The sequence below is a fragment of the Cupressus sempervirens genome, chromosome 6 (assembly GCF_028749045.1).
Source record: "Cupressus sempervirens isolate cs-2001-9-10 chromosome 6, ASM2874904v1, whole genome shotgun sequence".
NCBI classification, from domain to species: domain Eukaryota; kingdom Viridiplantae; phylum Streptophyta; class Pinopsida; order Cupressales; family Cupressaceae; genus Cupressus; species Cupressus sempervirens.
Window position 1 is genome coordinate 452,596,573 of NC_143123.1, and position 14,079 is coordinate 452,610,651.

Below are 14,079 nucleotides of genomic sequence, written 5' to 3' on the forward strand. Positions count from 1 at the left end.
AGAGCTCCCGTATCAAATATGAACCACTGCATAGATATGATTGTTCTTACAATAAACAGAACCTTCTTAAAGTGAAGTGTTGGGATATCACTGAAATCCTCCAAACTTATATCTAACATACTTTTCCTTCTCCTCTGCACTCATCTTTAAGAAACCCCATGTGTTTGTAGGTTCAGAAGTAAAAGTGTCATATGCCACATTCGAGGCTATCGACTAAGTCAGGGCACGGCTTTGAGGGCTCCAAATGCAGCTGCTATATCTTGCTTAGTTTCCCCTTTATCAACTTTGATAAGGTGAGCCTCCCGCATGCCCGTACATATGTCTTGGATACTTTCACATATGACATCCAAAGAAGTAGCCATGCTTGCCTTCCTCATCATTGGCCTCCTTGATGATGATGATGGTGTGGAAGGATTTTGTCCAATAGATGTACTAGAATCATTCAGATGAAAGAACTCTTTATCAAATTCAGGAGTGTTATCCATAGGCGTATTGAAGACCCCAACATCCTCAAGATCAACCGACTCATCAAAAAGGTGCCCATCTTCGGTCTCTTGGGTTGTTCTAGCTGCAGGTCCGTTAGCCATGTCATTCCCAACAATGACTGCTAAGTCACTGAAATAGAGGAATGGTTTCCTCTTGTACACTCTAGCATTTTTTAAATCATTTCTCTACATGAAGGCAAAAATAAGGAATTAGATATTTGTCTATCCTTACAATTGATTAAGAGATATTTTACTTACAAAATAACATTTTTTAGAGTACATTACCTTCGACAACCCCTCTCATACACTATTGTTAGTGTCAATGAATTGAGTATCCTCATTCCATGCAAAACCGCTCATATTTCCCAAGCCTTTCATCATTCGATAACCTTGCTTCCATATTTTTAACTTATTCTTGAAGTTATCTCTTACAAGATTCATCTTCATTTCCTCAATAAACCTCCTTTCGATGATGGTCCAAGGTTTTTTCTGAAACCCTCCTTCACCTTTTCTTCCTAACACAACTTGCTCAAGAAGTATATCTAATAGTTTATGCTCCATCTCTCATGTCCAAACAACTTTGGCTTGTCCAGGCGATGCAATAGCAATAGTCACACAAACCTCATCATCAATGCACGTCAAGAGATTGGTGAATGACATTTTCAGAAATCAAGTGGTAGATGCAAAACTTCCAAGCAACTATAAAAAATATCACCTTCACCTTCACAGTATATTAATTTGAGCGTGATGACAATAAATTACTTGTTTACACATAGATAAATAGTTTCGTAGGACTATGAAAGGGTACACCTATAATACGTGACATAATTTGATAATTGGAAAAACAAAACTAACTTTATCAGTTGCTTTGCCAGAGAAGCTATTATCAGGGGAACAAATAGATCATGATGGCAGTAAATGACAACATTTTTTGCAACATTTTTTGCAACATTTTCTGCAATCAATATTCTGCAACAAATAGTGCTACAGTCATTAATCCTAACTACACACAGGTTGTTCATAACTTCTTCAACAGGGGATACTGAAAATTTATGATTCCAACAATTATATTTTACCATTCTAAAACAGAGTTCTAGAACAGAGAAAGGTTAAAGTCAATGCTGGATCCATCATCAAGTAAAAGGTTAAAGCCAATGCTTAATAATAAGCTATAGTCAATGTGCACAAGCCTATTCAAAATAGGCAAAAGAATGGAATGCCCTAGGAACTGGAAGAACATTGGTTTTTAGTTAAATAATGATAAAACAAATAGAAAAAGTGACTCTGTGCCGGCAAGATAGGAACAGGGCCATATAAAACTATGTCTAAGGGAGGTAAGAGCTCAGATTTAAGAGTGTCTCGCAGATTTTGGTAGCGAATTCTTGTGAGAGTTCATGATAGATATTTACGAATGGACAATTGCTAAAGTTTGAGAATACATACCTATTAAGAACTATAACTAAAATATGAGTGCTTAGCTAAATGATATATATATTAACACAAAAGAAGGATCAGCATCAGAATGCTATGTTAATAATTCAGACTTATAGCAGATGGAATCCTCAATTTTAAACTTTTGATTACAGATGCCCACATTCTTCTTCAACATAGTTTGCATCCTTTGCATAGTTACCTGTGATGTGAAATGTTTGATAAAGGTTTGGTTACATTTCTATGCCTATTTGAAGAGCTACTCATTCATATCAAACAATGCATCATTCTTAAGCTTAGAAAATCTGGAAATTGATAATGATCTAAACAGTAGTAAACTCAAAACTTAACAACCAAAATTTTATTCTAAATTCAGAGGTTATTGGTAGCTATGTCTTCTGCTGGTATATACTCAGTAGTGAACTACCAATAATTCAGCTGATACATATTTATGTATATATTCATGTGGTACATATAGAGTTTCCTGATAAAGTTTGCACATTCAGTGCATTTATTACACCATAGATTGCACATTTATAGCACTTCTTGACATGTTTGGGGATCTTACAGATGGGGAGGTCCAGTTGAAGACCCAGAGGGAGGCACAAGATCCACTCAGCCAAGGGTATGGTTAGGGGGTAAACAGATCTGTAATGGAGAAGAGAAAGTTCAGGCTCGCGATGGGAGGATGACATGAATTGGACTGAGGTGTAGCCCTCCTAAGTAAGCAGATATTTAGCAATAAGGTTTGGAACTAAACCAGCCAAAGCCAACAAAGAGGCCGGCAATAGTACAAAGGAGCATTATCAACTCAACAAAAGACTATCAATAGACCAACTCTTTACTGGATTCATATAGACCTCACTAATGGATTGTTCCTAAATCTATTACAAAACAATACAAATCAGTACACAAAAATCCTTGATATTCAGCCAAAGTGCTGAGAGCGATAGAACTATTAAAAAAATAGGACTATTACAAGTAATAGTACCACAACGAAAACTCATAAATGTTTAATACAAAGTGAAAATTAATGTTCATGTTTTGTGGTACGACTATGTGCGAGAACTGTAGTCTTCCCACATCCTCCTCCAAGCTATTTAATCTCGATAATTCCCCCAATCATCTCTATCTCGCTGATTCATCCCATAAATTTCAAGAAATGGCTCATTTATCGGAGCACAATCATCATCCTCTTCAATTTCCACTTCAAATGGAACACCATCGTCCATTGTAATGAAATTGTGTAGTATGGCACATGCTAAAACAATCTTTGTTTGGATCATGTCATTATAGGATGTTGCACGCTTCAGGATAGGAAACTGTTGCTTCGAAATAGCAAATGTACCCTCTATCACATCTGAAGAGAGGAGTGTCGGTGGTTAAATAACTCTTGGAGAGTGTTAATTGGGTTTGCTCTACAAAACTCTTTAAGGTGGTAACACTTACAACAATTAGGAGAAAGAAAACCTGGTACATTTGGGTATTCGGCATCAACTAAATAGAATTTTCCTACACAAAATAGAGATTAAGTTATAGTCAAAAAATAACATAGAAGTATTGATTTAATATAAACACAATATAATCATATAAAATATGTGATAATATACCAAGGGGAACCACAAGTGGATTTTCTCTAGAGAGAGCTGAAGCAAGCACCTAACCATCTACAGCAGAACCTTCCCAACTAGCAAGAACGTACTAAAAGTTGTAGTAAAACAAACAACACCAAAAACATTCTATGACAAGCTACCTTTTCTATCACGATATTTTGCTCGGATGTCCACATCAACAAGAACTAACATATGGGTTCCATCAACTACACCAATACAATCATCTAATAAGAAATATTATTATCAAATACATATTAATATAATTGAATCTCTACCAACGAAAGACACATGATAATAGGATATTTACCTTGAAGAAAGGAACAAAACGGTCGTTCCCAGCAATTTCTAGAGTCGTCATTGGAGCAAGGGGTAAAAGATAATCTTTATGAAGCACTAAGATAGCCTTAAAGACCTTGTGGAAGTGTCGACTCACTGTCTCTCCCGAGTGACCAAAGTTATGGCCAATCTTATGATTCCTTAGATTGTGGTCAATGGTATGCAGGAACATTACAAGTTGTTCTTGTAATGTTATGTTTACCATATCTTGAGTGCTCCCCTTTTGCCTTAGAATTTCAGCCAAGCAAAAAAAGGCTGCTCTACTCATGCGTATTTGGTCATAGCAATCTGTGTTACCAGATTGGATAATACGCTTATAAAAAGGTGATGCAACCCTTCTTCACTTATGCATATGTAGTCTAACTTCTTGGGAGGATGCTATAATGATTACTACAATGTTGGCAAGAAAAACAAGAAGCATGCCCATGACCTTGATCTTCCTAACAATGGCTCCTTGAACTTGTATATCATCAATTTGATCCATCAAATGACCTACAACCATACTATGGAGTTAATGTACTAGCAAACATTTCTTAGCACAATACAAACTGGACAGAGCCAGCACCAATGAAAGCATAGGCTCAAAGTTGGTGACAATGTGTGGATGTATTTAAATAAGGAGAGGCTTCAAGGGAAAGCTAATAATTACATATCCAATGTACACATCAATATAATTTTTAGGAAATAATTGATTCACTGGATATTGGACAGTTAATCATTGAGAAATAAGGCGAACCTGAATGACTCTACAATAGCTCAAACTCATATCAGTAGGCAAGACAGAGTCTTATCATAGATCAATACAATATCAACCAAGATAACATTTATGTCAGACTCCTATGCATTTCACTATCATAATCATAAAAGACTTGGTTCATCGATTTCAGATTAAAAATTACATCAGAATTCTTGCTTGGAAATTTAATCCCAGCAATTTAAGCAAGTAATCCCAGCAATTTAAGCAAACATTATCCGTGTTAATATAAAGATATTTGGCAATTGCATTGCTTGATTTCTTTGTCCTCTTACAAGCCATTGACATATCAGAAGTTTGAACATATCTATATAAGAAGAATAGGTCTACTGATCACTAGAAATAAAGCAAACCCTAAGTCATTCAACCTATTCTCTAGGTGATCTATCATGCACACTAATCTCCTAGCAGCAAAGCATTCTTGAAGACACAGATTTAATTATAATAGTTACATTTCTCAATCTTCAATATTAGGGGTATCTACTTTTCCAAATGCACCCAAGATGTGTTGTCTTTCTGGCTTGTATTGTCACTATTGCAGCAGTTTTAAACACTCGTAGCTTGCAAAGAATGGCTTAAACCAAATAATCATCACTGTAATCACACTTCTTTCCCATTGGTTGCACGACAGAAAACAACAGGGCCTAATTATCACCTTACTATTTAGTTTTTGATAAATTTAATAAATAAATTTGATAATTTAATTATAGCCTTACCATTTAGTTTTTGATAAATTTAATAATGAGCTTTGGAAAAGAAGCCACGAACTCAAAAAGTTGAAAAGCCAGAAATGATCTCCCATGCACTCAGCAAGTAGAAGAAACCTCGTTGCAGAAATCAGCAGAAACCTTGTTGCAAACTGTTGAACAACGAAAAACATCAGTTCCAATATGATTAAACCCTATGCGCATAACCACCACGGACCGGATAGATTATATAATTTGGAAAATTAAGATAGGGAATAGAAATGGATAACTGATTTTTTTGGCACAGACATATGCTCAATTTGGGGGGAAAATTGGAATGTCTCCCAATTCTCAATTCTGCTTTGGCATACCAAACGGAGAATATAAAACATATTCTATTTTTGTCTTCGTATTCACATTGTATTGCTTCAACCAAACGGGCCTCAAGGGCACGTTTGGTTGCTGGCATATAAATTAAAAATTAGAATAGAAAAAACAAATGGGAATGAGAATAGAAAATGACAATTCCAGTCCTGTTTAGTTCACCTGGAATTCGACTGGGAATATGTTTAATCCATTGTATGGTTATACAAAATTCGAATTGAAATGAGGTTATGTTTGTATTTTTAAAAATATTTCCCTTAATTTTATTTATTTTAATTTATTGTCTTTTAGTTAGATTTTTCAATAATGGTAAAGAAGTTAATTTATTTTCATTTTTATTTTACTCATTGAAGTTTGTGAGATATATATATATATATAACAAATAAATATAATGAAAAAAATGTTATACATAGTAAATACTCATTAAACTAGTAAAATATGTTCATTTATATCCAAAAACATAACAAAAATTAGTCTCTACGATAATATTTAAGATCAAAACAACAAAATGGTTGTCATTACTAAAATTTGTCCACCACTATACAAAGTCATAAAATTTACATCTCCAATATTTGTCTTTTAACCACATTTTCACATTTGATCCCAAATCACCATAACCAATAGTGCGATTATAACAATTAAAACACGATTAACACATCATTGAAACATGATATCGTTTTTCGCCATGGAAGCAATCACCCTGGCAGTTGTCTCTCAAACCTTGCACAACTTGCAATTGTTTTTTCATCTTTTGTAGATTTAGATGCGGTTGATGTAGGTGGGCCATCATCAACCCGCCGAAAGAATCTGCAGCCCTGCATTCCAAAACTATATTAAGTGATTGACGCAATAATATATATATAAACTAAAAAATTAGTAAGAACCTTTTTGTCTATTTGGACAACAAAAACATTTATGCCCAAGATTACTCTTTGTGCGTGACGTCTTATTAATATGCGGCCAGCACCACAGTCACACATTGGAAAAGTTACCAAAGTTGTCGATCCTATATAAATAATGAAAAAATATAATGAATATTGTCACATTAAAAAATAAAATATCAAAACCAATAGCATGCAATACATTTCAAAGTAAAGACTTTAGTCTACTCCAAGGTGGAAACACCAGTTGCGGAACTTTTATAACAGTTCAAGGAAGTCTGAAACAGTGTTGAGGCATTTAGCACACACTACTTTCAAATCAGCCAACACTACTTTGAAGCATTTAAAATATTACAGTAGGAAAATGTGATAGCAAAGCAGCAAAGAAGAAACAAGAACAATAACAAATATATAAAACAGTGGAAGACAAGGAATTTGTGCAATAGTATTATATTTGTTATCAAATGACAAGGAAAATGTTAGAATCTAGATGCATGTCTAGAAAACTAAGCAGTGAATGAAGATCCCTATGCAGTTTGGTTGTATTCTTGTTGCGGAACAAACTTCAGTCAATGATAAATCTCATTTTGCTCCATCGGACATGTTGATCATTCTCCAATTATTTGGGCCTCTCCAAGGAATTCTATTTAGTGTCGATCATTGATGCTCTACCTATTTTCAAATCAATATATTTTATAAGCTCAGTGCATGTACAATTGGAGCACAGTTTTGGCATTTTCATTTTTGGAATGTTTTTGCATTCCAGATTCATCCAATGCATGTATTCTACGTATGAAAGACTCAGATTTATTTATTTAATTGAACTTATTTTTCTTGGAAAGAATTTAGAAGTTGAAGACAGTATATTACCAACGTCATATCTGTATTTGCAATGTGAGAGACAATCAATTCAGAATTCTATTCAATTTTGACAAGATTATTTTAGTAGCATTCTCCTCTATTGTATGTCTCGTTTTATGTTAGCCACAACAAGACATTCTACAAGATCCTTTTAGTGTTTTGATTGGGCACTTCTATGAGAAGTCAAAAAAGAATGTATAACTAAAAATAAGTATAAATAGTTTTAGTGTCTCCATTTAAATACTGCATTATTTCTTTCAGGTAAGGTGTAGATACATTTCAGATGGTTTGGAGTGCATCGACACCATCCCGATCTTGAATTGTATTTTCCAGAGGCCCCATGCATCATTTATTTGAGTCTGCCTCCACTAGAAATTGTAAGTCAATTTAAGTACAAGTCTAATGTCTTTGGGAAGAAGATTCACAGCTTATCTTCTTTCTTGTCCAGCCAACTAGCGTATTAAATAGGCGGTAGTACATGAATACATACAATATTTCTGAAATGAAATAACATATAGCCATAACTAGGGCCGCTGGAAACAGCAGTATAAAACAAATCTTGTATCTTTCAGGCCCAAATTTGAATTGTTTGAATGGAAACTGACAACAAACATGGTAATGGGAACAAAGGAGAGCATAATCCAAATGAAGATTGATAACCATCCAGACGATTGGATGACCAGGTGTAGGGCTGTTCCCAATGCTACCAGTACTGAATGATTGAAAACTGAGTATGCACAGGGATCTTCTAGTTCAATAATCGAAACAGTTTGTTATGTAGAATGACATTTCTACATACACCATACAACCAAGACTACATTGGTTTTAAGGTGAACTACAGAACTGTGGAGGCTTATAAATATTAAAAGACAATTCATTACATTCTGTCCACAATTACAGAGGTTGCCTTTCAGCTTCACCATGGTAATGAGCTAATAGTAACATTTGATGAGACTGTCGCAATGTACTGAAAGACAAGAGAAAACCATAAACATTGTACAATCATAATGAAAGAAACATCAGTTAAAGGTATCTATTCATAACTATTAATGCTTCTACAATATAATGTGATAAAGTGAAAATAACAAAAGGAACCAAGAAGCAACACGAGTGCTATAAAATATGATTCATTTACATTGCTTCAAAAAGATTGTAAGTTTGTCGTCTCAAAAAAAAGGAGCTCCCATATCAAATATGAACCACTGCATAGATGTGATTGTTCTTACAATAAACAGAACCTTCTTAAAGTGAAGTGTTGGGATATCACTGAAATCCTCCAAACTTATATCTAACACTCCTCCTCCTCTGCCCTCATCTCTAAGAACCCCATGCTTTTGTAGGTTCAGAAGTAAAAGTGTCATATGCCATAACTAGTGTCAGCTGACTAAGCTGGCTTTGTGGGCTGCAAATGCAGCTGCTATATCTTGCTTAGTTTCCCCTTTATCAACTTTGACAAGGTGAGCCTCCCACATGGCCGTATGTATGTCTTGGATACTTTCACATATGACATCCAAAGAAGTAGCCATGCTTGCCTTCCTCTTCTTTCGCCTCCTTGATGATCGTGTGAAAGGATATTGACTAACGGATGCACTAGAATCATTTGGATGAAGAAAGTCTTCATCAAATTCAGGAGTGCCATCCATAGATGTAATGAAGACCCCAACATCCTCAAGATCAACCAACTCATCAAAAAGGTGCCCATCTTTGGTCTCTTGGCTTGTTCCAGCTGCAGATCGATCTTCCAATTCTCAATTTGGGGGAAAATTTGGAATATGTCTTCCAATTCTCAAGTTTGTGGTTGCATGCCAAACACAGAATATAAAACATATTCTATTTTCTGTCTTCCTACTCCCGTTGTATTCCATCAACCAAACGGGCCCTAACAGTCTGGCCAACTTGCCAACCAGCGGGAGCCACGCTGAAGGAAATGAACCTTGAAAGAGAGGCTCTAGTCGTCCAAGAAAGTGGTGCTCTACCAGTTTTGGCCCTAGTTGTGCAACATTGTCTGCCACCCAATCTTTAAACCCTTCACTAAGATGCATGCACATCCCCTAATCCACCAACATCAGTGATAAGAACTAGATTGAAGTAGGAGAGACCATTAATTGTGAATTGAATTCTTCCCTTGCACTGGCAGGGCACCCTGCATCAAACAAACATTAAATCAGAGAATGTTAAGTCCTAATTCAGTCTATGAAAAATAGAAAAAGAAATGGTTTGAAGCAACACTTTCCCCTGTACATAACAGGCACAATCCCAACTCTGTACTTGCAATGTTTTGGAAAACGGGCTAAAAAAGGTCAAAATGTTGAACCTGAGGACTGTACGCCATTGTTGTTAGGGAGTGCATTGTTAGGAAGGCAGAAGTTGGTGGCATTAATAATGCTTTCCACATTGATGCCATCTGTCTTCTGGAGTTGTCGCCCAACTAGAGGCATATGCTGATGCATGAATTTCATATTGCCAATATGTTCCAGGTTGCCATGTCTCCCAGCTTTACACAACACTCCGCCTGCTATCTCCTTAATTTATCAGAGAAAAAATAAATACTGTTGGAGAAAATGGAAACAACCAATTAAAAATTAGAAATAGAAATAGAAATTTCATTTTAATATAAAAATGTACACAAATCATAGGATAGGCAACATCTAAACAGCAAACTACAAAGGCATATCTTACCAAGGGGGGAACCTTTTTTTTTCAAATGTCTTTATATATTTTACATTTTAGTTAGCAATCATCTTTTTAATTTTAGTTGGTTTTTAGCCACTACTATTGGATAAGTGTGATTATCTGGCATTTGTCCAGTTTGCAAGAAAAAGATTAATATACCAAAGTCACTAAAAAACATTAGTCCCAGCCATTAAGAGGCAGGGTCTAACAATTTACTCCAAATTTTTAATTGAAGTTACTCAACTTGGAACAAATTTGCTAGCACTTAATGGATTATTTTAAGTTCCAAAAGGTTATCAATTTCCTTCATTAGGTGAAAATGTTTTCCTCGGTAGAAAGGAGGAGAGAATATTTGATCTCATGAAACTGGAAAAAAAACATATAAAGCAAGAGAGAACAAGACATCACCATAATTCTTGCGAATGAAAGATTAGCACAGGATGACATCTGTCACAACGATGACAATTGTTTTTGCATATAAATAATAAATACAAGTAATTTTCAAATAAATTTGTGCCCTCTCAAAAAAGCAGAAATGCCAAATTTATTTAATTTTTATTTTTAATACTACATTCATTCAAAAAGATTGTTATAATCAATATATCATTTTCATTTGTTTTCACACGTTTTCTCACCAGGGCCAATAGATTGGTTACCTTCTAAGGATTCAGCAAGGAGTAAAGCTGGATCAATTACCATTTGAATCTTGATCCACTAAATAACAGTTATGTTGTGCTTGTTTAGTTTCACATCTCCCTGATGGTCTAGCGTCCAAGTGGTTTCTGCAAGAGGAGGAACTTTGATGAAGGAAAGTGATGATCTTTAATGAGAAATGTAATAAAAATGTATATGTTTTCATATCTGGAACTTGCTTATGGCCTTTCTGAATAATGAGCCACAGTTTGCAACACTTATTCCTCCAGCCAACTTAGCTTTGATAAAATGTTGCAAAGCAAGGGCCAACCACGATACAAACCCAAAACCTCTGAGAGCCGTGTTAGGTAGCCTACCACAATTGTTGGCACCCATTGCAACGTTATCTTGGAGATACAATTTAATTTCAATATGCTCATTTCGACACAATCTGGAGTTTCTTGATTTTAGAAGTCACCGGACGTTTACCTTTTATCAAAAGCCACAATTGGTGACTCCTGCGATAAGAAACATGCTTGTTTTTCTACTAATCCCCATCACTCGGAACAAAGTTTTCAAGGAGCACATAATTTGTTTCCTTCATCAACTCAGCTAATCTCACATGGTAAACATGCTCCTTTTTCTACTAATCCCCATCATTCAAAAAAAGGTTTTTAATGGGTACATAACCTGCTTCCTTCATCTGCTCAGCTAATCTCTCAAGCATTGCATAGATCTTTTCAGTTTGTGGATGTGACTTGTCTCCTACAACAAATGCGTGTATCTTGTTTTCGATCTCAACCCAGCTGCATCCCGGTTCCTTCTTTAACCCCTGTTGCTTCATCATTACTCTCAAATTCGTTGCATCATTCCATCTGCCAGCTGCAACATACATGTTAAACAACAGCACATGTATTCCTGCATTATGTGGTTCTAATTCAAAAATCTTCTCTGCTGCTCGCTGTCCTAGCTCTATGTTTCCATGAATTCTGCTAGCACCCAGCAATGCACCCCATACTTTTGCATTGGGTTCAATTGGCATATTGTTTACGAAATCCTCTGCCTCAACTAGGTGCCCGGCACGGCCAAGAAGGTCAACCATGCAGGCATAGTGTTCAACTGTTGGTGCAATGCCATGATCTTTAGTCATGGAGTGGAAGTAATGCTCACCTTTGTTCACTAAGCCAGCATGGCTGCATGCAGACAGGACAGCAATTAGAGTAATACGGTTTGGCTTAATTCCCATGTGTTGCATTTGTTCAAAGAATTGAAGTGCCTCTTTGCCGTAGCCATGTTGAGCATATCCTGCAATGATTGCATTCCATGAAACCACGTCTCTTTTAGGCATCATTTCAAATAGACAATGTGCCTCATCTATGCTTCCACACTTGCAGTACATTGTAACAATGGCATTCCCCACAAATACACCTGGTTCAAATCCTGTTTGTATGGAAATGCCATGGAGTTGCTTGCCTTGTTCCAGAGCTGCTAGACTTGCACATGCACTAAGTACACAAGTAAAGGTGGATTCAACAGGTTTGAAACCTGATTGCCTCATTCGAGAGAACATTTTCAGGGCCTCCTCACCATGATCATTTTGAGCATAACCTGCTATCATAACAGTCCAAGAGAGGCTATCGCGGGTACCCATTTCATCAAAAAGTCTTCTAGAATATTCTATCTTCCCGTTCTGCGCAAATCCTGCAATCATTGCATTCCATGACGAAATATTTCGGTTTGGCATTGAACTAAACAGATGGGATGCATCCTCCATTCTGCCATTTTGGGCATACCCAGCAATCATTGCATTCCATGAGATTATGTTCCTTTCAGGCATCTTATCAAACAACTGGCGTGCACCACTTATATTCCCATTCTGAGCGTACCCTGTAACCATGGCAGTCCATGTTACAACATCTCGCACAGGCATCTTATCAAAGAGGTCTTTTGCATCCGACATCTGCCCCTTCTGAGCATACCCTGTAATCATCAAATTCCAAGAAACTGTGTTTTTCCCCGGCATTGTATCAAACAACCGGCGCGCCTCCAACATTCTTCCACCCTGTGCATAACCTGTAATCATCATATTCCATGACGCCGAATCTCGTTCAGGCACTTCGTCGAACAGACGACGTGCGTCTTCTATTCTCCCAATCTGTGCATAACCCACAAGCATTGCTTTCCATGTAATCACATTCTTTTCAGGCATACTGTTAAACAGTTGGCATGCGTCTTCCATTCTCCCACCCCGAGCATATCCCGAAACCATGCAATCCCAAGAAACCACATCTCGTTCAGGCATTCTGTCAAACAGTTGCCGTGCCTTATCCAAACTCTCATTCCGAACATAACCTGAAACCATAGAATTCCACGAAACCACATCCCGTTCAGGCATTACCTCAAACAGCTGTCGCGCGTCATTTATCTTACCATTACACGCATATCCAGTGACCATGGCGTTCCATGAAATAACGCTTCGTTTAGTCATTTTCTCAAACACTTGGCGTGCTTCCTCAATTTTGCCATCTTTTGCATAGCTTGTGATTTTCATATTTTCCGAAACCACATCAATGTCGAAATCGCACGTGGTCTTGCGAACTCCAGATTTATTCCTTCGCTTGAAAGCAATATTTTCTGTGCTGGAATCTAAAGCAGTTTGGTTGTTTAGAAGGAATGTAAAAAAGTGTATCTGTCTGTTGTTCCAGCATCGTGCAACTGCCGGAGTGGCAATGGAGATGGGATGGTTCACCTCCATCCTGTTTGCTCTTGGTTATAAAAGGTCATTCCCATTATTGGTTTCTGTTATATCACCCAATGGAATATTGTTCCTAGTAATAAACGAATATTGGATTTAACACAAATTGTCTGTATATGACGGTATTGGATAAATTATAAACTAAAACCTCAAACACTTGGAAGAAGTTCGAAAAAAAAAAAGTGCATAGAAGAAGTTAGGAAAAAAAAATGTCTTCCTTTGTAAGAGGTGACGTTTTAGTTTAGCATTTAGACGCAGGTCCAGGTCCGTACGTCCTATGTTCATATTTTAGGTTGCCACTATTTAATACTAGTTTGGTACATATAAGTTGCACTATAGCCACTACCAAATTTTAGGGTGGGCATGTGGGTGGGAAGCTTATTTTAGTTGTTCAACATTTACACTATCAAATTTTAGGGTGGGTATGTGGGTGGAAAGCTTATTTTAGTTGTTCAACATTTCTAACATCAATTTATTGAGTGGCCCTATGATTATTGAATATGTAAAATAGAAATCTTATTAATAAATTTTGTAGATAAATGTTTTGAGAAAAATAGGAAAAAATAAAAGAGACGGAAAAAAATAAA

General features: G+C 36.4%; 2 protein-coding genes across 3 annotated transcripts; both read right to left on the reverse strand.

The window, feature by feature from the left end:
• Positions 1-3,016: 3,016 nt before the first annotated feature.
• LOC149553029 (uncharacterized) lies at positions 3,017-3,887 on the reverse strand. Its single transcript, XM_089790278.1, has 4 exons — positions 3,837-3,887; positions 3,581-3,617; positions 3,366-3,428; positions 3,017-3,276 (listed from the first exon to the last, which is right to left on the reverse strand). Exons 1-4 carry the CDS (start codon positions 3,885-3,887, stop codon positions 3,017-3,019), a joined length of 411 nt encoding a protein of 136 aa, XP_089646404.1.
• Positions 3,888-8,542: 4,655 nt separating this feature from the next.
• On the reverse strand, positions 8,543-13,633 carry LOC149553030 (uncharacterized). Of its 2 annotated transcripts, none has more exons than XM_089788541.1 (3): positions 10,801-13,633; positions 9,746-9,980; positions 8,543-9,574 (listed from the first exon to the last, which is right to left on the reverse strand). In XM_089788541.1, the coding sequence occupies exon 1, from the start codon at positions 13,490-13,492 to the stop codon at positions 11,384-11,386; it is 2,109 nt and encodes a 702-aa protein (XP_089644667.1). In that variant the 5' UTR covers positions 13,493-13,633; the 3' UTR covers positions 8,543-9,574; positions 9,746-9,980; positions 10,801-11,383. The 2 variants fall into 2 exon arrangements, with proteins under 2 accessions (XP_089644667.1, XP_089644666.1); XM_089788540.1 differs by having other exon boundaries at positions 10,761-13,633.
• Between the last annotated feature and the right edge of the window lie 446 nt (positions 13,634-14,079).

Bases quoted from the DNA above. Each gene is read 5' to 3' on its own strand.
- LOC149553029 (XM_089790278.1), bottom strand. From the start codon at position 3,887: ATGACGACTCTAGAAATTGCTGGGAACGACCGTTTTGTTCCTTTCTTC. The intron at 3,429-3,580 runs GTTAGGTGCTTG...TATTTTGTGTAG, and splicing joins GGAAGGTTCTGCTGTAGATG to GAAAATTCTATTTAGTTGAT. The intron at 3,277-3,365 runs GTAAGTGTTACC...TCCTCTCTTCAG, and splicing joins TTTTCTTTCTCCTAATTGTT to ATGTGATAGAGGGTACATTT.
- LOC149553030 (XM_089788541.1), bottom strand. From the start codon at position 13,492: ATGGAGGTGAACCATCCCATCTCCATTGCCACTCCGGCAGTTGCACGA.